At 39.0% G+C, this 27,412-nt stretch overlaps 1 protein-coding gene across 1 annotated transcript; it reads right to left on the bottom strand.

The window, feature by feature from the left end:
* Positions 1–6,564: 6,564 nt before the first annotated feature.
* oip5 (opa interacting protein 5) lies at positions 6,565–26,308 on the bottom strand. The gene is made up of 5 exons (XM_039741819.1): positions 25,625–26,308; positions 19,163–19,229; positions 16,209–16,331; positions 12,118–12,199; positions 6,565–7,943 (listed from the first exon to the last, which is right to left on the bottom strand). The coding sequence occupies exons 1-5, from the start codon at positions 25,995–25,997 to the stop codon at positions 7,836–7,838; spliced, it is 753 nt and encodes a 250-aa protein (XP_039597753.1). The 5' UTR covers positions 25,998–26,308; the 3' UTR covers positions 6,565–7,835.
* Positions 26,309–27,412: the final 1,104 nt, after the last annotated feature.

Consider the following 27,412-nt stretch of genomic DNA (forward strand, 5'->3'; position numbering starts at 1 on the left):
GTGAGCTGTACTGAACCGTGCTGTGCCGTACTATGCAGTGGAAAAGCGCCTTAAGTCCCATGCAGAACTTTCCCGGGAAATCGCGCAAGGAACCACTGCCTCAACTCGGGACACGTCACTTCCGGCCCCGAGGACGACAACACTTCCCCCAGACCTCCTATTAAGCCTCAGTGCCTTCCTCAGGAATTCAGTTCTGTTTTGGACCCAGTCTTGTCAACTACTCTGGTCTTACAATTCTTTACTTTTGCAGCAAGGAAAATATTATACGGGTAGCTGCCCCAAACCTTTACAATGTCTGATGTCTCGTCTTGTTACATGAGTTTAAAGGAAAACCTTGTGCATTATCGGTCAGGACATAAGGAAGGGGAAGGTGGGTGCCCAGGTACTATACTCTGCATAATTAGAATCTCTAACTGCAACAAAGGCTTTAGATGGAAACAGAATATAGGCAGTCTCCAGAGGAAGACATGAAGACGTCCAAGGGTCGCTTCAGCTGATAGTACTGTCTGAAGCTGTTAAATAAAACTCGGCAGGGCACCATTGGCTGGATGTGACATAATGGTACGATGCTGAGGTAAGTAACATTCCTAGACGTGTCATTCCTCCATCACATCCCCAAGAAGGTGGTATATAGCAGATATGCAAAATATAATAGAAATGTATTTTCTGTTAATAGTTTTAGGCAGTGGAACATTTGTAGAATGGACCATACTGATAATGCATCTACAAAACAAAATGGCCGTGGAGATGTGCTGAGCTTGTAGACTTGTGCTTTTCAAACCCTGGCAAAGCTTAATGTTCAATATCAATCTTCCAAATCTATTCGTATACATCCTGGTATTTTTTTTTTAATAGCAGATGTTGTCTGGGGAGGAGGTTTAGTTTTTACACACTTCATCTTGGATACGTTAGTAAAGATACTGAAGTACTAGGGTGTTGTACCATGTTAGCCATTATGAATGTAGAGAAAAGCCAAGTAAAATGACACATTTTATTGGCTAACTAAAAAGATTACAATATGCAAGCTTTCGAGGCAACTCAGGCCCCTTCTTCAGGCAAGATGTAATACAGAAACTGAAGTTCCCTGTGTTTATATACACACTAGGACAAGAAACAACATTGGTAAATCTTTAAATGAAAAATCTTAAATGTAAAAAATAAATTCATTCAGGCTAAGACTAATTTAACAAGAGAGAGAAGAACAATGTATGGTCAAGATCTTTGAATAAGGTAACTGTCCAACAAAGTTCTTTGAAGTTTGTAGTGAGTTTTTCAAAACAATCTGTGTCAGTCTGAGAGATGCAAACAATCCTCATATCTCGCCATAAAACTCTTGTCTCTATTCAGGCCATGTTGTAATGTATTAAATGTTAACAGGAGTTTAACTTCCCATTCTTTTCTCTCTTGCTGTGTTTTGAAGTTGCCCATAAGCCCTGTGACTTTAAAGTCCCTCTCACAGTGTCCATGGCTGTTGAAGTGGGCCGCTACAGGAACATCTGTATTGCCATGTTTAATGTGGAATCTGTGTAAATTCATTCTCTGGCGGAGTGTTTGTCCAGTTTCTCCCACATAGAGTGCAGTGTCAGGACATTTCATGCAGAGAATTAAGTAGACAACATTAGATGATATGCAGGAAAATGATCCCTTTATGTGATGTTCAAGTCGGCAGTATTGTAACGGCCGACTCCTTCCCAGCCGGCAGCTACACCTCCAAGACCTGTGGCCTGGATAATGTACTGAGGTAGAATCTAAATATCAAGCCGTACCTCTAACAAATAAACTTTATTTTAAAATGAATAGATCAGACAGTAGATTATTAATCCTTGATTTATCATTTACCGCCATGACTCACTATTGTGTATCAGAATAGTCCCGGGATCAGCTTTCTTAACTCATTTTCTGCTTCTTCCTTGCTAGCGAAGACATAAAATTGACCTTGCCATTCCACTTTCAGTTCTGCCGGATACAGGAGGCTGTATTTGACACTGGCTTGCGGTAGCCGCTGTTTAAATTTATAGAAGGCTGCGCGTTTAATAGCTGTTGCTGGAGAGAAGTTTGGGAAGATACGAATGTGGTTATTTTCATAAATAATATCTTCCTTGTTTCTGAGGAGTGCCATCACCTTTAGCTTAAATGATAATCGTTCAAAACGAACTATAAAAGATCTTGGTCGTTGTCTGACGGTGTTTGATCCGCGTACGCTGTATAAGCGCTGCTATCTCAGATTCTGCTTTAAAGTCGCCCCCGATTATTTTAGAAAAAAGTTCAGCTGCGAATTTCACAGGGTTTGAACTTTCTCGATTCTCCGGCAGACCTTCAATTCTGACATTATACCTTCTACTCCCATCTTCTAAAGCAGCCAGTCTGTCTCCAAGTTTTTCTCCGAGTTTTTTGCATTCGGAACTGGCAGCTAAATGTTTGGCCATTTCAATCCGATTCGTGAATGTCTCCTTAAGATGATCCAATTGATCAGCAAGCATGCTCAGTTTAACCGAGTTTTCCTGAATGCGCTCTTCATTTTTACCCAGCACCTGTCGAAGTTCAAGTTGCACCTCTTGATGCAGCCTTTCATTTGCCTGTTGGATTTCCTGTTGGAATTCATGTCGCAGCCATTCATTGGCCTGTTTCATCTCCTGTTTCAATTCCTGTTTCAGTCTCTCAAGTGCCTTTGCCGTTGCTTTCTCATTAGTCTTCTTGCTTTTCTTTATATCTTGCGTGAGCTCAGCGAGCAACACCTTCAGTTCAGATAGTTCAATTGTGCCTTCTTGTACCGTGGATGAAGCAGCAGACTTTGCTGAAGCCGGTGTCCCGCATAATTGCGTAATTGAATCCGCGGACTTCCCGGCCCTTTCCAGTTTCAGGTAATCTTCTCCAATCGGCGAGCTATCCACATCTGCACTCACGATCGTACCTTCGCTCCCCTTTTTTGCTCTCAGCCGGCTACGATGTAGCGGACCGTGGTCCCGAGGAGTCTGTGCTTTCGCCCATCTGATCCAGGTCTGTCTCTGAGTAGCCGTATCTCGAACTAGGGCTTGCTAATCGCAGCTTGGATGTAGCTTTAGTTTTCGATTCTTTCGAACCTCCCTTCTTGTTGGCCATGTTTATATGTGCTTACATATACTGTAGCAGTCCCTCTCGGGTTGAATAAATACAGGATATCTCAGAATAATAAGCAAATAATATGAAAAATAGCACCACTGCTAGCGAAGCTCCACTTCAGACGTCCATCTCTCACATCGGACAAGACCAAATCCTTCAGCCTCAATACAAACCAAGAGTGAGGGCGCTACCTACAACTACACGCTCATTCAGGAAGTGGTCCCCTGAGGCAGAGCAGGCTCTGAGAAACTGCTTTGGAACTACAGACTGGGATATATTGCTTGGGTCACATAGTGAGAACATTGAAGAGGCTGTTGAATGCACAACTGATTACATCAACTTCTGTATGGACATTGTAGTTCCAGTAAGAACAGTACGCTGCTATGCTAACAACAAGCCATGGGTTACAAGTGACATCAAGGGCCTTTTGAACCAGAAGAAAAGGGCTTTTAAAGGTGGTGATCAGCATGAGCTCAAGCGCGTGCAGAAGGAACTCCGAGTCCAGCTCAGGGCAGTGAAAGAGCAGTACAGGAGAAAGCTGGAGCAGAAGTTGCAAAACAACAGCATGAAGGAAGTATGGGATGGGATGAAGATTATCACTGGCTGCAGCTCAAGCGGGTGCCGCCATGAGACAGGCGTGGAGAGAGCAAACCAAATGAACAACTTCTTTAATAGGTTTGACCACTAACCCACTCTCACCTCGAGTACTGCATCCTCCAACCATCCTTCTGCTGATACCAGCATAGGTGAGACATCCCCACCCACAATTACAGCAGCCCATGTGAGCAGAGAGCTGAAAAGACTTTGTGCCAGCAAAGCAGCGGGTCCAGATGGTGTATCGCCACGACTGCTGAAGGCATGTGCGTTGGAACTGGGGAGTCCTCTACAGCGCATCTTCAACCTGAGCCTTGAACAGGGAGAGTCCCAAGGCTTTGGAAAACATCTTGTATCACTCCTGTCCCAAAGGTATCACGTCCTAGTGAGCTGAATGACTTCCGGCCTGTTGCTCTGACGTCACATCTGATGAAGACCATGGAGCGGCTGCTGCTTCACCACCTGAGGCCACAGGTCCACACGCCCTCGACCCTCTGCAGTTCGCATACCAGGAGAAGGTGGGAGCGGAGGATGCCATCATCTATATGCTACACGATCCCTCTCCCACCTGGACAGAGGCATTGGTGCTGTAAGAATTATGTTTTTGGACTTCTCTAGCGCCTTCAACACCATCCAACCTCTGCTCCTTAGGGACAAGCTGACTGAGATGGGAGTAGACTCACACCTGGTGGCATGGATTGTGGACTATCTTACAGACAGACCTCAATATGTGCGTCTTGGGAACTGCAGGTCTGACATTGTGTGCAGCAATACAGGGCGCCGAGGGACTGTACTTTCTCCGGTCCTGTTCAATCTATATACATCAGACTTCCAATACAACTCAGAGTCCTGCCACGTGCAAAAGTTCGCTGATGACACTGCTATTGTGGGCTGCATCAGGAGTGGGCAGGAGGAGGAGTACAGAAGTTAATCAAAGACTTTGTTAAATGGTGCGACTCAAACCACTTACACCTTAACACCAGCAAAACCAAGGAGCTGGTGGTGGATTTTAGGAGGCCCAGGCCCCTCATGGACCCTGTGATCATCAGAGGTGACTGTGCAGAGGGTGCAGACCTTTAAATATCTGGGAGTGCAGCTGGATGACAAATTGGACTGGACTGCCAATACTGATGCTCTATGTAAGAAAGGTCAGAGCAGACTATACTTTCTGAGAAGGTTGGCATCCTTCAACATCTGCAATAAGATGCTGCAGATGTTCTACCAGACGGTTGTGGCGAGTGCCCTCTTCTACGCGGTGGTGTGCTGGGGAGGCAGCATAAAGACAAACTTGTTAAGAAGGCAGGCTCCATTGTAGGAGTAAAGTTGGACAGTTCAACATCTGTGGCAGAGCCGACGGGCATTAAGCAAACTCCTGTCAATCATGAATAATCCACTGCATCCACATAACAGTGTCATCTCCAGGCAGAGGAGTAGCTTCAGTGACAGACTTTTGTCACTGTCCTGCTCCACTGACAGACTGAGGAGATCGTTCCTCCCCAACACTATGCGACTCTTCAATTCCACCCAGAGGAGTAAATGCTAACATTAATTTTATTTTCATTTTTTCATTTTTATTGCTATTTAATTTAATATTGTTTCTTTGTATCAGTATACTGCTGCTGGATTATGTGAATTTCCCCTTGGGATTAATAAAGTATCTATCTATCTAGGTTCCACATTAAACGTGGCGATACAGATGTTCCTGTAGCGGGTCACTTCAACAGGCATGGACACTGTGAGAGGGACTTAAAGTCACAGTGCTTATGGGCAACTTCAAAACACAGCAAGAGAGAAAAGAATGGGAAGTTAAACTCATGTTAAAATGTAATACATTACAACATGGCTTGAATCAAGACAAGAGTTTTATGGCCAGATATGAGGATTACTTGCATCTCTCAGACTGACACAGATAACCTGTCTAATGATCCACATTGTTCTGAAAAACTCATTACAAACTTCAAAAGACTTTGTTGGACAGTTATCTTATCCAAAGATCTTCTCTCTCTTGTTAAATTAATCTTAGCCTGAATAAATGTATTAGTTTTTTAAATTTAAGATTTTTCATTTAAAGATTTACCAATGTTGTTTCTTGTCCTAGTGTGTATATAAACACAGGGAACTCCAATTTCTGTATTACATCTTGTCTGAAGAAGGGGCCTGAGTTGCTTTGAAAGCTTGCATATTGTAATCTTCTTAGTTAGCCAATAAAAGTTGTCATTTTGCTTGGGTTTTCTCTAGACACTGAAGAAAAGGGTCCATTTAGAGACATGAAACCCAGGGAGCAAATCTAGGCAAAAAGGCAGTAACCGTTGTGGACTGCAAATAAAAGTAATGATCTAAGAAGGCATTACAGGTGAGCATGTGATTTGCTTGAATTATGTGCTGATGACAGATTTCTGTATCTGTTTAGACCCAGTTTTGAGGAACAGATGAAGGAAATGAGAAATTGTACCCATATCTGATTTCTCTCTAAGAAAGGAAGGACAAATAATTTGGGAATTATACAATGCTGTGAAAAAGTATTTGCCCCTTCCTGATTTCTTATTTGTTTTGCATGTTTGTCACACTTAGATGTTTCAGATCATCAAACAAATTTAAATATTAGACAAAGATAACTCAAGTAAACACACAATGCACTTGTTAAGTGATGAATTTATTTATTAAGGAAAAAAATATCCAAACCTACATGGCCCTATGTGAAAAAGTAATTGCCCCCCTTGTTAAATCATGAAGTAACTGTGGTTAATCATATTTTTTGGAAAGCCAAGTTCAATTTCACTTGCCACATCCAGGCCTAATATTTAAATCTGTTTGATCTGAAACATTTAAGTGTGACAAACATGCAAAAAAAAAAAAATTAGGAAGGGGGCAAATACTTTTTCACAGCACTGTAGACAAATGCTTAATTTGTACAGGGGAGTCAAATTCTTGGCCTTGCACAAGTTTAGTGACTGAAAAAGCCACTGAGATATCTGACATTTCTAAAACAGTAAACATAATGAGCAAATTGTTCGCAGTGAAAGCTTGTGGCCATTTTGATACCATCAAGCCAGGGCTGAATACAAATGGAGAAGGTTCATTGGTGCATGGTATCTGAATTGACCGTTGAACAGTAAAGGTTCTTGATGACAATAAGCAACGTTTAGAAATTGAGAAAGAAATAGCCAGGGCAAAAAAAAAAACATTTTTGTTATAGTGATAGTCCAGCACTAGGATTTTGGACACCTTCTATTAATGCCGCACAGTATATTTTATCAATTAAAGTCATTCTTTTCAATTCAGTGAACCCAGTATCTACAGTTCTAAAGTTCATGCAGGTTAATATTTTGCCTTTACTAAAAATTTTGGAGATATCCATATGGGCTTTATTCAATTAAAAAATCCTTGTACCACATACAATAATGTCATGAATTGTTAATTACACATCTATGGTTATCCTATAGTTAGGACATAGCGGGTTGGATAATGGATGGTTATCCTTTTTTGTTCTACCTTTAATAACAAACTGCTTGTAAATTATTGCATTAAACCAAAATACAGATTTCATGCAGTTGTCAATTGGGACATGAAACAAATTCAGCTGCTGGTCAATTATTACTATAAGACCAACAGTCCAATTTATAGTGCAGCTGCTATGGAAAAGCTGGAACTCCTTAGGCCTTTGTATAGTAAAGAAATGACCAGTGCTGTACTTTTTATTTTTGATCACAAGCTGATGATCAGGCAATGACACTTGAGCGATTACAGCTGCATATCTTTAAACTGCACGATACCAAGGATCCTAGTAATTGAACTGTGAGCTCTCACCTCTCACTTATTACCATGCAAGACAGTAAGTATAGCCAATGGTTCTGGTTTTGAGATTTTTATTTTCTACTTTTTAATTTAGTTGGAAACAAAAACAGCAGATTGTGCCAATGGAACAATAAAATAAAAGAGAAACACAACACTGAGAGGCGAGGCAACAATTCCAGTGACGTCCCATCCAAAGTACAGTATTAAAAATACAGTGTTGCAAAAGATTCCCTACATAAATGTGTGCTTTGTTTTTCTTTTAATAAAGCTACGTGAACAAACAGCATTTAATACAATAAGACTGAGACTTTCTCAATGAAAAGCTTCACATTTTACCAATATGCAGGTTATGGGCAGTTTTTCAAGTCGTTCTCCGCAGGCTCTGAGATGACTATGTTGGCTCGTTTTTCTAAAGCCGTCAATCTTTTTTCCATAAGCGAGGCTTCCAACTGGAGCTGCACAGAGTGGGAAACAAAAGCCAGCTGAGGTAACAGATCAGCCAACGTGCTGCTAATGCACTAAATAAGCAATGCTAACAAATGAGATGCACCAAACCTATGGAGTTTGACTTTTAGAAAAACATCACTGAAAAGAATTGTTTACGTGTGAAATTAGTTTTATATAGTTCAGCCAAGAAATCATTACAAATACAAAGAACACTTCTGCGGTGGGCTGGCGCCTTGCCTGGGGTTTGTTTCCAGCCTTGCGCCCAGTGTTGGCTGTGATTGGCTCCAGCAGACCCTCGTGAGTCTGTAGTTAGGATATAGCGGGTTAGATAATGACTGACTGACTGGGAACACTTTAAATATTAATTTAGAAAAATCGAAATAGATGTTACTGATGTTTAATTGTTATTAAACAGGACAAAGATAAGAGTTGCTTAGTTTGAAAACTGAGAAAAGTACTAATGAAGTTCTGCACCATAACGTACTACTACAACAACCACCAGCCCCTTTGTTATCACTAGTAGTATTGTGAATTATTTACTTTAACTTATTTTGTGAATTTTCTACTTAATTGAACATTATATTTGTTTTTCGGTAATGTGTTTTTTCAAGTAGTCGGATATGATGATTTTGAGGTTTCATTTCATTGGCAACAACTTCCACTGCCATCTTGTGTCATCCAGAAGTTAGGTTAGGCTGCAGGTCTCTGGATAAATCCTAAGCTCAAATCTGTAAATAGCCAACCTTTGTAAGACTTGGAACTTTTTAGTGTATAGTTTACATTTTGTCTTTGATAATAATCCAGGGTTGTGAATTATAAAACATGCATTGGCAGAAAAAGAGGCTCTAAATGTGCGTATGCAGCTTTCCATACCAATGTCAAGATTTAAAAAGGAAAGCTTTTTCTTTATGAATAAATAATATAAAATAAGCATTTTTTCTCAAAATTGTAATGCTGTCTAATTTCTTAGAAGCAGTTGTTCTCCTAAAGTACAGCAGAAAAGATCTGAAAAGACCAGAGGCCTCATTTATAAAGGCTACATAAGCAGAGAGAGGCTTGAAACGTGCATACACAAATTCTGGATTGATAAAAGAAAACTTGATGGGGAAGGCGTGTATATAGTATTTACAGCAACACAGACTCACCCATACGCAACATGTTGGAGAAACTGGGAAATGACAACTTCACTGGATTTATGTAGGAAAATGCAGCCAAATCAGCTAAATGACGACTCACACAAATAGTAAATCGTATCACTGAGCCGTTATTAGAATGTGCGTCGTTGTAGCAAACAATAACTCCAACACTGATAAATATGATGTACAGACTGTATTTTAGCTTCCTTTACAACTTTATTACACTCATATTGCATGAAGGGCATTCAGTCAAGCTTCTTTACTTTACCACAAGCAGTCGCTTTCCATTAACACACAAGTGATCTATGATAAGATAATACTGACAAACGTAATGACTCGGTGACCTGGGTCACCCCACAATTCATTTATTTTGTAGCAAAGTAGCTTTGACAGATGTGTTGGTGCTTTACTTGGTGGCTGGCTTGTTGGTAAGGTAACTGGCTGAACCCTTAGTTTTTAATATGGCCATTACTGTACATTGTTTCAGGCAGGGCCCTAGGCACATTCATGTACATTTACAAAATGGTGGTAATTTATAAGGGTAAATTGTGTAGAAATAGGCGTACACCAAGTTTTTTCAAATTTTTTGCTACGTTGTTTTTGGCACATGCATATTTTCACTGTGGAATCCACGCAAAGTTTTATGAATGAGACCCCTGATCAATCCTCTTTGTTTTACTAATGCCTTCTTTAAAACTGACAGAGCACCCTTTACTTTTCTGTCTGGTTATTGCATCATTCTACTACGAGGTGAGGCTCATTTACATAACAATAAAGCTCTTCATGTTTTCTAGCACCTACCTAAATTGGGAAATGCTATTTATACAAAAGATTGTCTAAAATATCATGTTTAGAACATTTGGTGCTACACACAAATCTTAAGAAACACACCATTTAGCAAAAAGAAAATTTAAATCTAAAGGTTGATGCACATTTAGCCTAATTACTGTATGATACGTTCACACATTTTTAAAGATAGCTTGGGAAAAAGTTGTCAGGAATGTCTCTTTGATTCAGGAAGTTGCCTGTTCTGAGGCCAAATTCATGGCTGCCCATTAAACTAATGAATCGGAGGTTTACTGGCATCAAAAGGTGTTTTCACGCCTAGTTCATTTGCAGTGGTTTTTTTCAAACTCTAGTGTAATTTCCCCGAAAGTCCAGCTTGTTTAGGCAAATAGGAACATGCTAATCACACTTAGGTACAGACCATAACAACCGGCCCAAGACCCTTTGTAAAGGGTGGTCAGTGTGCCATACCATGTGAAAGCTGGCAGTTTGCATGAGGTATGAGTCCAATCAGACACGGGACTGATCCAAGTAGAAGCAATACTGTGTCTTAAGGGTGAAATTGTGTGTGCTGTGGTAGTGAAGCTAAATATTTCCTATTGTTAATTAGGAAATATTATTTATACTGAAGGTTCAAGGGTTAACACGGAACATTAAAAACAACTAAAGGGTTAAATTAATTAAGCACATAGGTGCAAATGATACACAATTCACATAAATCAGCTTGTATAATTACCTGTCAATCAAAGCAAGCCTAATGCTAATACATGGCCCCTGCACACAAGAACAAGAAGGTGTAGATGCCAGGGTGGCAAGAAACAAATAACAGTGCCTGTAGCCCCCTTAATCCTACACCATTAAAGCAATTCATGCATGTGGGGTTTCTTCCCAGTGCAATAGCTTTTTGGGCATGATGTAGGTACGTTAACTTTGGCATAGGCCGTAAATGTTAATATAGCAGTCCAAAATTAACATTATTAACAAATAGTTGTAGGAGATAAAGTATTAGACAAGCGACTTAATTGAGCTTGCCCTCATACGATGGGTGCTGGAGAGTAAATAACTAATATCACACAGTTAAATGAAACTTACCTGACATGTCTGTTGTTATAAAACTGAAACACATCAGGGTGTATTCTCAGCAGAGCTTGCCTTCTCTTTATACACTCATCTATTTGAAACATGTAATGTGTCCTTTTCATATTACACATACTTGAAGTATTTTTGCAGTTATTCGATAATAGGCATTTTGCTTATAGAGGTTTGTTTGCTAAATAAACCAGGTGATTATGGAAAATGTGACAGTGCACACACAGAACTGATTTGATCATTTTTCCCTGAAAAAAAAAAAATGAAAGAAGCCCATGACATGCCATCAACATGTTTATTGATATGTTTAGGTCGCTTGAAAGTTTGCAGTGTGAATTACAACTGAACTAAGTTGAAATTGAAACAAAATTCAAATCATCCACTCGCATGAAACAAAGCAAACAGACTTGGAGTGTGAAAACACCTTTAGACTCTAGTTAGAAATGGAATGATTAACTTCATGAGGAATAAGTACATACAAGACCAGAATAGAGGAGTCAAATATTTGAAATGTAAAATGTGTGTTTTAATTTAAATGTTTAAACTCTAAATATTCTCTATTGTAATCAAAATGTGTCACTTTTCACTCTGTGATAGATATCCACAGACTGCTAGATTATGACTAAAGGATCAAAAGTAATATCCTAATCGTAATCATAGACCTTGAAATACTCTAAAATGATATCCCCACATTATGTTTGAAATTTGTTATTTTAATCTTCTAGGACCACCAATTAATAATCAAATATCAAAACAATTGGTCAGATTTGTAATCAGTGACCTCCAAATCACATTAAATGACACTCCACACACCTGTTTATTATCGATTCACATTTTTTTTTTAAAGTTTTGTGAAAAGGAGAAACTTTGACCAGTCTTTCTAATCTTTTTTTTTGCTGAAGATGCCCATTTGTTTACTTTTTATTGTAAAGGTGTAAATAAAAATAAATAAATAAAAACTAAGGCGATTTCAAAGCATTCAAAATGAATCCTTATGAACACAAAATGGCTGTGTCCTTCTTGAGAAATTCCATCTCACCACTGGAATGAGGCACTCTAAATATCGGCCTGGCTCCGACGAGCAAAGCAACTGTCCTGTGCACTTTGATAGAAACACACAAATCACTTGCTCAAGTTAAGAGTACATAAGAACAATGAACACATACAGTACCTTTGCCAGAACATTCTTATATTTCTGAACTGAAAATTCCATATCAGAAGCTGGAACCATTTCCTTCAACTGAAAAACATAACTGAAGAAGCAAAAATACATAATGAAACTGGGGCAGTTTTAAAGTGTTGACATTGTACAGTATCAAGATGTAAATGATTATTGATGCCTTTTGGTAGATATGAGACTAGGTTCACCTATAGTTCTTTGCCACTAGCACTGGGCAGCAGGTTATTTTCAGCCACATTTGTTTCTGCTGTTGTGATAATTCGGGGGTAAAAGGAATATATATATACTTTATTGAGTTTAGTTACCCTTTTTCTGGTAATTGATGGTTCATTATTTATAGACAATGCTACACGAGTTGGGTTGGTCAATTCAGGCAGAGAACATGTGTGCGAGTGCAGTCAAAAGGGAACCATGAATGTTAGTGGGCACTGAGCACATCAGGAACAGTGACACTGATGGGGCACTGGAGCATGGCCTTGCTATTTATATATCTACAATGGGATATCATCCAAAGATGTCAGTCAACAAGGGTCCAAGTTAACTTTATTGTTAACTTTTTAATATGCATTAAATTTAAAAACTGTAAATGTTATTGTTTTAAAAGCTGAAATTCTGCCATTCAGTGTGTCAACATGCGCTTTAATAACCCGGTTATTCACACAAACTCAGTTTTCAAAAATGCTACAACTACCCTTCTTCCAATTAGACAAATTGGGATATTGGTCTCTGTTAAACTGGGTTAATGCACACAGATTTCTCCACAAGTTAGCCCACTTATATGGCCATGGAAAACCTTAACCAGGTCGCAATTAAGGATCACATAGTTAGCACATGTTCACTGCACTCTGTTGGCCTGTGCATGTATTAGCTTTGCACACGCATTCAGCAGCCACAGCTAGTAAATGTTGGAAGTGTCCAGAGCACAACAACATTTATTTATATAGCATATTTTCATACAAAAAAATGTAGCTCAAAGTGCTTTACATAATGAAGAATAGAAAAATAAAAGACACATTAATTAACATAGAATAAGAGTAAGGTACGATGGCCAGGGTGGACAAAAAAAAAAACTCCAGATGGCTGGAGAAAAAAAATAAAATCTGCAGGGATTCCAGACCATGAGACCGCCCAGTCCCCTCTGGGCAGGGGAGTACCCTCACAGGCATCCATTTGCATTATTCCTTCTCCTGGTTGGAACAGTGCGTCTCAAAATTCTGTTGATAAGCTGAAAAATGAAGTGCTAAGCAGAATGGCATTCTCGGGAGACACAGGCGCCATGCTTACTTTCAGATTCACGGTGCCGATGATGATGTTTTAATATTTTTTACCACATTTTTATGACAGTAGAGAGTCTGGCCAAAGAAGAACTCGCTCAGTGGACTTGTGCATGTAAATACAGATAAAAAAAAACAAAAAAACAACAGGTTTCTGCGTTAACAGGGTAACTCACCTTATCTTGGTTGGAAATGGAGGTGAACAGATGGATTCCAGTTAGCCAAATAACAGTAACAGTACCAAAATTGACACACAAATAAAGATCTTCTCACAGATAAAGCAAAGGAGCTCAACACCCAGTTAAAAAAAAAGTGAAGATACAGGGAGAAATGAAACGCGTGTATCCAGCGATGGTCACAAGTGCTGCCTGGTGGAAGCATTGCAACGGTGGGTGGGTGGTTTTCACACCACAAATTGGGTCCTCTGAAATGAATACAGCAACGTCTAAATGGCACAGGATATATAATTGTAATGTATTATATCCCGTCTCTCTTCTTGTTTACGCTCTACACAACAAACTTCCAGTACAAAACCTGTGCTTTCCTTCAACAGAAATTCTCATATGACTGCTCCATCATAGGCTGCATTAATAATGCAGATGAATCAGGGTATACGAGGCATGTAGAGAACTTTTATCTTATAGTGCAGGAAGAACCACCTGTAACTCAACATAAGAAAGACAAATGAGTTGGTGCTGGACTTCCAGCATGCCAAAGAACATCTCAGACCAGTCACCATTCAGGGGGAGGGCGTGGAAGTGCCTGGGTGTTCACATAAACAGCAAACTGGACCGCCATGGCAGGGCAACATAGTGATTCTTTATAAGAAGGGCCAGACCCAACTGTACTTCCCAAGGAGACTCACATCTTTTAATGTGTGCAGCAAGCAGCAGGAAATGTTCTGCCAGTCCGTATTAGGCAGTATGGTATTCTATTCTGCAGTCTCCTGGGGAAGCAACTTGCACTCAAAAGATGCACAATGCCTGAACAAACTTAACAGAAAAAGCTGCTCCATCACAGGGCAAACCCTGGAAATGCTGGAAGCTGTTGTGGAAAAGAGGATGATGGCGAAATTACACATCCTCATAAAAAATTCCCTCCATCCCCTTCAGGAGGCGCTGTCTTGGCACACTTGTTGCCACAGAGTTATTCCTCCACAGTGTGCTAAGAAGCGTATCTGGGGGTCTTTTCTGCCCGCAGCTATCAAACAATTCAGTACTTCCTCCTGACCAGACTAAATACTTCTGCACAAGTGTACACTCATTATTTATTAATTCATCTATTGATTAATTGTATTTGTCTTGTGAGCCTGTGACTTTATGTTTCTGTTGCTGCATGCATCTAAATTTCCCCTTGGGATTAATAAAAGTGTATCTAATCTAACGTAGTCTAACAATAGTCACATCCTTTCATATGGGCATTAAAAACAAGCCTTTTCTACAGGGTAACACTAGCAGATGACCAGTCTTGGAAAGGTGCCAGGAAGATGGTATGCAGTGGCACTTGGTACCATACCATGAGATTACCCCTATTTAGTAGAGATCTCAAATTTGCAGATGATACCCCAGTCATTGAACTGATTACCGGGAGAGATGAGAATGCCTACAGGAGGGAGGTGGTAAATCTGGTGACATGCTGCCAGGACAAGGAAACTAGTGAATGATTCCTGTCCATTACTTTTTCTCATCACAATATCAGACTTGGACCTACAGTATCTGCCAACCAACTAGTAATTTGCATTTTGAATTATTATACAGTACTTGGATTACATGTCTTTTTAAGAATATGCTTCAATCTCACTATCTGATGTATATGTTTACATTATATTTATAGTATTTGAACTTTATATGCATACTTTGCACTACTGTTATTGTTGTGGAAATTTGTCTTTCTTGGTAAATGACTATTAACACTTTGTACTGTCATGTGTTTAAGTGGTGCATGCAAAACAAGATTTTCATTGTACTGTGTGTGTCTGATTGTTTACTGTGCACATGGCAAATTCTCATATTATGTACAAGAAACAAGTGAAATGAAAATACACAATCAATTAACTGCACTTCACAACCTTGCCGTGTCTGTCATGACCAAGTCAGGAAGAGAACTGACTCACACTACAGTAGGTTGTGAGGTTTCTGACCTTGAAAAATCTTGAAAAGATACTAGCACTAGAAATTAATTACAGATATAATTCTCAAAAAGAGAAATGTTTGAGGCAGTAATGAAATATATACAGTACTCTCTTCTACTTCATTATATTACATAAGCAGAGGCTAACACGAGACAAAGCAGGTGATGCGGTCACAGTGAGATGTGCCATACACAACCCTTTACTTTGTTCATCACACAGAGATAATTCTCGGCAGGTATGCACTACATATTAGAGTACTGCATTGCTGTTAACTGTTATACATTTTAATTTGCAGGGTGTCACTGCGTCCTGGCCTCAAAGTGCATGTGGCACTTGTGTGTCATCCTCGTGTCTGTAGGCATTTCTCTCACATGTCAGGCTGTCTGTGTATTCTGAATTGGCCCAGTGTGAGTATGCATAGGAGGTGCCTTCTCCACAGCTGCTTCCTGCCTTATGTCCAGTGTTACCAGAGTAACCTTCAGCCCCCTGTGATCCCGAAATAGTCTTCAAGAAAGCTACAATATAATGAGTGCAAACGTAATTGGTTTCTCTCTAACTATAGAAATCTCAATATATAAAATATTTGTACCGGATTTACTTTTTGACCATATATTGATTAGAATAAATTAGAAAATATTAAATCTCAGCTGCTTCTGTAATACTACAATGTTTCTTACCAATTAACTTTTTCTTTGAAGAGCAGAAAGTAATCCCTGATTTGAGCAAGTGTGTCAGTCGAAGAACAAATGGATATTCCCACATAGTCACCGCAGCCAGAACACACAAGATGCTTGTACACGCTGGGGGAAGAAGCAGAAACACCATAACAGTGAGTTCCTGTCATTCCTAATATATTAATTACCTTGTAAAATTTTGAAATATTCTAATGGACAATAACATGTTATTAAAATGTATGTGTGCTTCTGTGAAAAGTAAGTAAACACCACTGTAGTTTCCAAAGAGCTGCAGCTTTCCTTGCATACTAACTGCAGATTAACTTAATAGGATTAATAATCACAGCCACAAAATGTACTTTTATTTTTTATATACTGTATAGTGCACAGTAAAATGTGTGGCTCACCATAACACATAAGATCCCATTTGTATTAAATAAAAGGTCAATTGGGTTTGAAAAGAAGGTTTATAAAAAAAAAAAAAAAAAGAGAAACTACTACCCATTAGAAATAAAGTATACCTCATTATTACTTGTACCTCATTCACTCATCTGACACTAACTTTTTAATATGCATTCAATTTAAAAACAGTAAATGTTATTGTTTTAAAAGCAGAAAGTCTGCCATTCAGTGTGTCAACATGCACTTTAATAACCTGGTTATTCACACAAACCCAGTTTCAAAACTGCTACAACTACCCTTCTTCCAATTAGAAAAACTGAGACATTGGTCTCTGATAAACCAGGTTAACACACACAGATTTCTCCACAAGTTATCCCACTTATATGGTCATGGAAACCCTTAACCAGGTCACAATTAAGGATCACATAGTTGGCACATGTCCACTGCACTCCGTTGGCCTGTGCATGTATTAGCTTTGAACATGCATTCAGCAGCCACAGGTAGTAAACGGAAGTGTCCACAGGCATCCATTTGCATTATTCCTTCTCCTGGTTGGAGCAGTGTGTCTCAAAATTTTGTTGATAAGCTGAAAAATTCAGTGCTAAGCTAAGCGGCATTCTTGGGAGACACAGGCTCCATGCTTACTTTCAGATTCACGGATGCCGATGATGATGTTTTAATATTTTTTATCACATTTTTATGACAGTAGAGAGTCTGGCCAAAGAAGAACTCGCTCAGTGGACTTGTGCATGTAAATACAGATTAAAAAAAAAAAAAAAAACAGGTTTCTGCATTAACAGGGTAACTCACCTTATCTTGGTTGTGTGTGTACCTATAAACGAACTCATTGACGTGGCTTAGTTAGACTGCATACTGAATTTGAAGCGCTCTGCTCATCCCACTAGGTTATACATTACACAGGCTTGTAGGGTTAAAAGATTTGCATTTTCTGACAAAACACTGCAGTACATGACATTTAAAGGGATAATGACAGTGGCCTTACCAGACTAATATGAAGGAGAGCTGTAACATTTTATTTACATGGTAGATATGCTTCGACACAAAGATGTTTCTACTTACATTATTTTCAAGACATGGGTTGCATCTCCATGATGCTTCCATATTCATTAGTATATGTTAGGATTTTTAATGTGTAGAAAGACAGGAGAAGGATGGAACAAAACAATACACATTAAGGGTAAATATAAATTTGGTCGTGGCATACTTTCTCAATTGATACAATTGAGCAGAACATATGCAGTTTTATTTTGAAATAAAAATGCAAAAAAAGGAATGATGAGAGCTTCCTCCATAAAGTTTCAGGCAACAAGACCATCAAAATGGGGGTAAGGATTAGATCATGAAAGCAGATGCGGGTTTCCTATTAAACTAAAGTTTGTATTTTACTACACTGTAGTATACTGCTGCACCAGGGAATAACAAAGTGTACTGTACCATGTTGGTCGTCTGTACAATTAAGAATTTAAAAGCCCAGCTGCATTACAGGAATTTGTATTTTTAAGTTATTTGACACCCACCCATGGGCCATACGCTACACTGTATGTCTAATGCAATCAAAGTGCCATTTTATTTGTTGAGCTATGAGAAAGCAATCTGCGTATAAGTGTACGTCAACACAATATACTTATAGTGGTGTTTGCGTTTATACAATTCAGAATATTTATATTTCAAAATTATTAACTGAATTAGTATTATTAAGATGAATATGGTTGTCACAGGCAACTAAAGGGCTTGAGGGACAGCAGTTCTGAGGCATGTCGGGAGCTGGCAGAGTACACCGACTCTTTTTCTCTCTTTCCTGTAGACCATTCCCAAGAGATTCCATCTGGCTCTCTTGACGTCACTTCTGGGACCGAGCCAATGGAAGGAGACCTTACCGGCTCCGGCCCCTGTGATGTCACGTCCGGGCTCGAACCAATGGCTAAAGAATATGAGCCTGATCCTTATGACCTCACTTCTTGTCTCCCACTTTAAAAGCCTGTCCCTTTTCCCTAAATCCTCAGTCTTGTTTTGGACTCATTTGTATGCACATCAGTATTGTTTATTTTGATAAAAAACGACTTTGCAGCCAAGATACCAGAATATATGGGTGGCTGCCCCAAACCTTTATCAGAGTATGTCTCATTATTGTGACAATGGTATATTTTGTATTTTCCTAACTTTCCAGCTTTGCCCTAACATTTAAGAGTTTAATATTTTAAAGCACAGTGGTGCTTGGGCCATTTAACTTTTCATCCATTCATCCATTTTCCAACCCGCTGAATCTGAACACAGGGTCACAGGGGTCTGCTGGAGCCAATCCCAGCCAACACAGGGCACAAGGCAGGAACCAATCCTGGGCAGGGTGCCAACCCACCGCAGGACACACACAAACACACCCACACACCAAGCACACACTAGGGCCAATTTAGAATCGCCAATCCACCTAACCTGCATGTCTTTGGACTGTGGGAGGAAACCAGAGCGCCTGGAGGAAACCATTTAACTTTTCTTTCCACCTAAACCCTTCTCATTAGAAGGTTTAAAATACAAACCATCCCAAGAGTCTTCCCTTAACTCCAAACTGAAGCACGGAGTCTTTCTTCACATTTTTTGTCACAGCTGCAAAACAATAAAAAACACGGATTAAGCAGTCCATAAATGTACTTGTTTTGCTTTTGTTTTTTTATAGTGCAGAGAACAATATTTATACAACCAGAGGAATGATTTTCACATCAGTGAGTTAATGGTGCCCATTGAGGTGTACAGTTTGGCCATTAGCAACATTTTGTGTCACCAAAAATTACTACAGTGGAACCTCGGTTTCCGAGCATAATTCGTTCCGGAAATGTGCGCGCAATCCAAAGCACTTATATACCAAAGCGAATTTCCCCATAAGAAATAATGGAAACTCAGATGATTCGTTCCACAACCCTAAACTATTCATATAAAAATGATTAATACAAAATCTAAAGTAAAAACACATAAAGCAAATTAACCTGCACTTTACCTTTGAAAAGAATCATGGCTGCTGTGAGTTCCTAAACTCTTGTGGGATTCCACCCAACGGGACGGCACGCGGAAGAGCATTCCAAAGCAATTGCAGTCTCCCAGCGCTGTAGCAGTTCGCCGTAAAAGCAAATCCGAAAAGATCGCGGACATGCCATAAGCACCTGCCATCGATGGGTGATACATGGTACAAGGAACATTATAAATGTGCAGGGCATAGTATTACTTGGCTATTAACCTGAGCACAACCCTGCCTGACTGCTGTGTCTGTATACAGGAGAGTGGCAGATCCCACTACAATAAATAACCACACTGTTCCTGTTTCAAGCTGAATAAAGCTGGTGTCGCTAAAATACTGAGACTCAGCTTCGTGTTTTGGGGTGCAAGACGAGGACTCGCACTTCACAGCACGCACACACGCGCACGTGGTCACAATGCTGTAGTAAACAGTATACACTCGTACGGATGTTGACTAGATCAGTGAGGCATGCCGACTGACGATTACCCACAATCCCGCAGCGAGAGAGAGAGAAGAACCATCAGCTCAGTTTTGATCATGTGATGCATGGCAGACAAAGCGTATACATACTTCTCGTATTGCAAGACCTCTCTCGTTTATCAAATAAAATTTATTCAAAATTTTCTCGCAATCCAAGGTTCCACTGTACTTACCTTAAGCACACTGAGCACTGTAATCAGTTACATGAAACCATTCATTTTGAATGTTATTTGATTTTATTTTCCTCTCTTAGAAAAAATGAATGCTATTGTTACCTTTGAAAATAGGCAGTTTAAATAAATTAAAAAAAACAATAGACTGTCAGTTCACCTCTGTAAGTGCAGAATGTGAATGAAATGAACAATTACCATTTTAAAAATTAAACCTGTTTATAATTTAATGGGTAGTAGCAGAAAAATGTTAAATCTATTTTTACCTCTTAAACCTATTTGAGTAATCTGACTTAATTTAATGTTGAAGCTAGTGTTTTTAAAAATATTGAAGTTTAGCTCATAACTATACCAAGAAATCACAGCTAAATTTGTATCACTAAGGTAAAACAATATGAAAGATGGTACTTCGAATTTTGGATACCATAAAGGGTAAACCGTAATAAAGAAGTCCTGCTCAGTATGAGAGGGCAGAAAGGTCAGGAAGAGCAGAATGCTTTTTATGGAAGGAAAATTGAATAATGCTTTCTATTAAGTGTTAAAACTTTCTTTTTCTATGGTATTAAAGCTTAAATTTTTAATCAGTCGTTTGGCCCTTTATCTGATGGACCAGCTTTCTAATTTTTACTACACTTTTATAGTTGTATTGCAGTCAACGTCCAAAGCACTTACTTCAAGGTTATACTGAAAACAATACACATTTAATATTTTCTGACATGGAGCAAAATCATTTTTTTTTTCTGTTGATACTTTTAATCTGCAGTTTTTAGCCTAAAGCCCATCATTACAGCAATAATGAAGGAAATTATGTAAAAACTTCTGAAATTAGTTAAGCAGCCTTGTTCAAGATATTTGTAATACAACCCCAATTCCAAAGAAGTTGGGACGCTGTGTAAAACGAAAATAAAAACAGAATGCAATAATCTGAAAATCTCATAAACCCATATTTGATTCACAACAGAACATAGAAAACAAATCAAATGTTTAAAGTGAGACATTTTACTATTTCATGAAAACTATTAGCTCATTTTGAATTTGACATCTCAAAAAAGTTGGGACAGAGGCAACAAAAGTAAAAAGAAACAGCTGGAGGAACATACTGCAACTAATTAGGTTAATTGGCAACAGGTCAGTAACTTGATTGGGTATAAAAAGAGCATCTTAAAGAGGCAGAGTCTCTCAGAAGTAAAGATGAGCAGAGGTTCATCAATCTTCAAAAAATGTGTCAACAAATTGAGGAACAATTTCAGAATAATGTTCTGCAACATTAAAACTGCAAAGACTTTGAATATCACATCATCTATAGCACATAATATCATCAAAAGATTCTGAGAATCTGGAGAAATCTCTGTACAGAAGGGATAAGGCTGAAAATTAGTACTGGATGCCAGTGAACTTTGGGGCCTCAGCCAGCACTGCATTAAAAACAGGCCTGATTCTGTCATGGAAATCACTGCATGGGCTCAGGAACACTTCTAGAAATCATTGTCTGTGAACACAGTTCGGCATGCCATTCACAGATCCAGGTTAAAGCTCTGTCATTCAAAGAAGAAACCAAATGTGAACACAATCCAGAAACACCGCTGTCTTCTCTCGGCAAAGCTCATTTAAAACGGACTGAGGCAAAGTGGAAAACTGTTCTGTGATCAGATGAATCGAAATTTGAAATTCATTTTGGAAAACATGGACACTGTGTCCTCCAGACTAAAGAGGACAGGGACCATCTTGTTTGTTTTCAGTGCTCAATTCAAAAACCTGCATCTCTGGTGGTATGGGGGTGCATTAGTGCCTATGGAATGGACGGCTTGCACATCCGGAAAAGGTACCATTGATACTGAAAGGTATATACAGGTTTTAAAGTAACATCTGCTCCCATCCTGATGACGTATTTTCAGGGGAGGCCTTGCATATTTCAGCAAGACAATGCTAAACTGCACACTACATCTATTACTTGTTTTCTTGCTGATTGCTGTTATCTATTAACAGCATGGCTTTGTAGTACAAAAGTCTGGGTGCTGAACTGGCCTGCCTGCAGTCCAGACTTTCACCAATTGAAAACATTCATCATCACAAAATGAAAAATATGACAAAGAAGACCCAAGGCTGTTGGGCAGCTAGAATCATCTACAACAAAAGAAGGGGTCAAAATTTCTCTCGTAAAAGTCCAGCAACTGCTTTCCTCAGTTCCCAGACATTTATTGATGGCCAGCGTGCAGAATGGCATAAACATTTGCCTTACTTAATTATTTGTGTGTAATGAGATTTTCAGTACAACTTTTGAATAGAGTAGTCAATACATCTTATACTTTCTAATAATAACAACCATTAAAATGTTAATGCATAAAAATGAAAGTGTATGAGCTAGATAATTACTTAGTAAATATAAAAATTTGAGAAACTAACAGATGTACAATTCAATCTCATGTAAGCTACATTATTCACACTTTTTCTATTCATGTGTCAAAATGTACATCTCTGATCTCAAGTACCTTTAAGTTTTTACTCTCTCATCACATTTTACACATTGACTAAACCTAAAAGTCCATTCAAAGTACTAATGCAAGCCTTTGTTTCAATGGTCTGATGTTTTCCTACAACTCTTTATAACTGAAAGCAGTATTCTGTAAAAAATAATAATGTAATAAATTATCATGAAATAAGCTGATGGTACTCTCAGTCTAGTTTCAGAACTTCAGATTCAGATTCTGCCCTGTTTCTGGTTACTAATGATTTGCTTATGGCAGCAGATTCAGGGCAAACCAGTTAATTCTGTTACACCTCAATGCAGCATTTGATACTGTCAAGCATGGTAGTCAACTGTCCAGAATGAAGAACATTCTGAGTATCTCTTGCATGGCCCTCCAGTGGTTTAAGTCCTATGTGATTGATGTGCAAAAGTTTGTTAGTCTTGTCCATAGCAGGTCCTCAAGGCCCTGTTCACAGGCCTCTGCATACTGTACATACATACCCCATGGCTGTATTAGTTGTAGCTGTGGATTGGGTTATCATTTTTATGCAGATGATTCTAAGATCTATGTCTGTGTTAAATGTAAAATATAATCACAGCTGTCTCTGTTCACAACATGCCTCAGTGAAATTAAAACCTGGATGGCATAGAACTCTTTAAAACTACACTGCAACAAAGGCAAAGTCATCCTAATTGGCGCTAAGGGTCAGCTTAAGAAAATGAGTTCCTTTTCAATCACTCTTGGTGATGATGCAATCAGATGTTCTTCTTCTGCGGGAGATCTTAGTGTCATTTTGATTCCTGTCATTTCTTATTCCACTCACATAAAATCACATTAATTGACTTCCATTGAATTCCAATTTCTAACATGTCCCGTATACACTCCTTGCTCAATGCTGAGAAACTCACCTGTACTTTTATGACACCCTAAATCAACTACTGGAACTCCCTACTGGCAGATGCCTTTCCTAATCTGATATCAAAGCTCCAGTTCATTCAAACCAGCAGACCAGCAGCAGTGAGCACACAACAGCCATCTGTGTCTTACAGGATTGAATACAAAATTGTATTAATAACCTATAAAGTACTGGACTACATCAGTAACCTTCTCCATCACTAGGCTCATGTCCACCAATTCTGGCCATTTTCTTGTCCCCTAGACTGACCTGAGCTCTGTGGGCGACTGCCCCTTCAGTTCTATGGCACCCAGACTTTGAAACAACTTCATTAAATTAACAAGATCAGCGGATTCAATTCATTCCTTTAAACACAACTTCACACTCATTTGTTCAAGGTGGCATTGAACTGACCTGACATTCCGAGCCTTCTTTCAGTTTACTGTCTGTCCAGGTGCTCAGGAACATTTGTGTTTGTATCACACATCATGTTATTTGTTCAGGGTTTTCTTATAGTATTTTTATTTTTGTACTGTATTCTGATTTATTGTCTTTTACTCTAATTTAAAGCGTTTTATATCCTGACTTCTTCCACTTCATCTCTTCCCAGTTCTATGTGGGATTGATGTGCTTGCTCAAACGTCTCCAAACACCTTTGTCCTTCATGTCCTTTCTAGTCAAGCTATTTTCCTTCAGATCTTCTTTTATTTTATCCATCCACCTCTGATTTGGCCTCCCTTGCTTTCTCTTGACCTGTACTTCCATGTCAGTCACTCTTTTGCCCACATCTTCATTGTCTCTACTCGTAACATGTCCATGCCATGTTAACCTGATTTCTTGTACTTACTTAGATATATCTCCCACTTTTGTTACACCTCTGAATGTCTCATTTCTTATTCTGTCCTTTTTTAACTCTGTAACTCCACACATCTGTCTCAACATTCTCATTCAGCCTTATTCAAATTCTTCTCCTGTGCTCTTTTTACTGTCCATGTTTCAGCTCCATATGTCACTGCTTAAAAACTTTACCTTTAACCTTCACCTTAATTCTTCAATCATACAGCACTTCTGATACTGTCTTCTAATTGCTCCATTCACACTATACTCTATGGGTTATTTCTGCATCTAATTCTCCATTTTGGGCCACCACTGTGCCTACATATCTAAGTTTATCCACTCTTTTCAGTAGCTCTCCCTACGGGCTAACTTCTGAATCCTGATCATCATTAAACCTCATATATTCTGTCTTCTTCCCATTTATCTTTAATTCTCTATCTTCCAAAAATTTTCTGCATTCTTCCAGCTTCCTCTCCTCTTTCCGTTTTCTGGTACTACACAATACAATGTCATTTGTATCTCAGTTATTTGCCTTGAATTTCTGTTAAGATGAGCATGGGAAAGGCACTAAATAAATAAACATTACTATTATTATAAAAATTATAGAAACTAACAGATAAATTAATCAGTATCATACTAATTGTTAGCTTCATTATTGACACTTTCCCTTACAGATCTCAAAATGCACATTTCTCAATTACTTTGTTTTTTGCCTTTAATCACTTTTTTGCGAGTTAATTTATCCCAAAAACGTGTACTCAAAAGTACTACCATCCATCCTTTTTACCTATAAGTCTCGTTACTGACAGCACTACACGTACACATTTCTGTCGTCGTAAAATACATTTTGTACTTGAGATCATTTGATTTTTAAAACAATTTTGATCTCCTACCTTTTGTGTGAACATAACCTAAACATTTAAGTCCACATCACCCAGAAGTAGAGTCTGAGCATCGGACAGCACAGGCTAAGACTTGGCATACAAAACAGATCTGTTGTCACTTCAGCTGGACCGGACACTTGTACAGTCGGCTTATTACTTTCGCGGGTAAGTAGAAGAGGTTCTTTAAACCGAATTAATGTTAAGCAATTATCAAAGTGTAAGGGGGCAAGGCAAATACATCGTGAGGGTGCCTACCAACAAGGATGATAACCCGCAGCTCCTTCTCTTCCCCGCACACAGCCAGGCAATCCCCAAATATGTTTTTACACTGTGCGCAGAGGAAGATGACATTGTCTCTGGTCGCGAGTTTGTCTTCAAGGGGCAGTGTGTGCTCGCCAGAGTTCTCGTCTGCACTTCTGTTCATTATGGAAAAGGTTTCGCCAACGCTCTGCACTTCATCGTCTTCCGCTTTGCGCGCTACAGAAACCGCTGTCTGCTCCATGTATTCCTTCGAGTCCGTAGACATACCGATAAACGCCACATCGGTGGTGTGGTGTTCGAAAACGCATTCACCGAAGTCAAGCGACTTTTTCAGGAATCTGCCTTCGTAACTGGATGGTGCCTGCATGCTTAAAGTGTGTCCTGTTCAACTTCACAAACTGCCGCCAGCTTTCAACTGACTCCCTAAAAATTAACCAATGGTGGAGGTAGGCGGAAGGCGCGTGCGCAGTTCATGATGGGAGAATGATTGACAGTTGTTTTCTGTAGACGATTGGTTAGATAAAAGTGATTGATACGTTTTCCGGTAGTTTCTCGAGTAGTGTATCCACTTGTCGAAGGGTATTGCTGCAGACCGGCAATACTATCCACTTGCAGAGCCACAGCACCATACGTCACCGCAGTTTCAGACACACATGTCGCTAGAACGCAGATCGGACAGGGTCGTAATAGTAAAGCTCTGCGCATGCGTGCGCATGCGCGCGCAAATCGGGTAGGCACCGCAGATCGGGTAGCGACACCGCAATTGTAGACCCGGAAGTGACGTTTCAGGACTGACTTTGTAACATTACTTTCGGAAGGTTTCGGCAGGTCTCGGCAAAGCTAGGAAAGTAACGTCGGGTCAAGGACCCTTTCTGAAATTTTAAAGATAAAACTGAGAAGGAAAAACAGTACAACAAACTAAATAATACATATCCTTGTGAAGTTCGGAGAGTTTCTGCCATCACGTCGTGTCATATATCAAACTAAACAATAAGGATCGTTTCTGTGAAATACACTATTAACATTTACGTTGTGTTCGGGTCTGTGGGAACCATATTTAACATGTCGACAAAATTAAAATCGTTAAGATTTGTGTTATTTGAAAATAGTTTTTCGTTTACATTCATGAAACGAAATATACAATATAATTACAATCTTTTCACCACGTTAGATTTTAGTAAAACGTTAATAATAAAAGTGATTACATTTTTTAAAATGTACTATGCATGCGTGCAATATTGTTCCAAAGCAATTTAGAATAAACTTTTATTTTCACTTATTATTTAAACATTTTTGTCACTTATTATTATAAGCCACCAAAAAATACTATTAATAACCCTAATTTATTTATATAGCACCCTTCCTATGCCCAGAATTCAAAAAGAACAAGACCTATATAACATTGACTACAAATATCTCCACTAAATAAAGATAAATACAGGATATACAAAATATTCAAATAGAATAAAAGACAATAATCCAGAATAAAATACAACATATAATACTACAACAAAATTTTGAACAAATAACATAATTTGTGATAATGCAAACCCCAAGTACCTGGACAGATAGAGAGGGTAAACTGAAAGAAGGGGCAGAATGTCAGGTCTGATTAATGTCTTCTTAAACAAATGAGTTAAAAACAAATGGAGTCAGCTGATGTCATTAATTTTGGGAGGTCATTTCACAGTCAGAGCGCTATATACAGCTGAAGGCCCTGCTGTCACCCACAGAGTGCAGGTTAGTGTGGGGCACAGAATGAGAGGACCTTAGTGGGCAGGT

Source organism: Polypterus senegalus, chromosome 18 (genome assembly GCF_016835505.1).
Source record: "Polypterus senegalus isolate Bchr_013 chromosome 18, ASM1683550v1, whole genome shotgun sequence".
Taxonomy (NCBI): domain Eukaryota; kingdom Metazoa; phylum Chordata; class Cladistia; order Polypteriformes; family Polypteridae; genus Polypterus; species Polypterus senegalus.

What these genes read in the sequence shown, in the direction of transcription:
- oip5 (XM_039741819.1), bottom strand. Translation starts at nt 25,997, where the DNA reads ATGCAGGCACCATCCAGTTACGAAGGCAGATTCCTGAAAAAGTCGCTT. An exon ending in GCGGGTTATCATCCTTGTTG is followed by an intron (nt 19,230 to 25,624) that starts GTAGGCACCCTC and finishes ATTGTTTTGCAG; the next exon opens with CTGTGACAAAAAATGTGAAG. An exon ending in ATAAGAATGTTCTGGCAAAG is followed by an intron (nt 7,944 to 12,117) that starts GTACTGTATGTG and finishes CACTCTGTGCAG; the next exon opens with CTCCAGTTGGAAGCCTCGCT.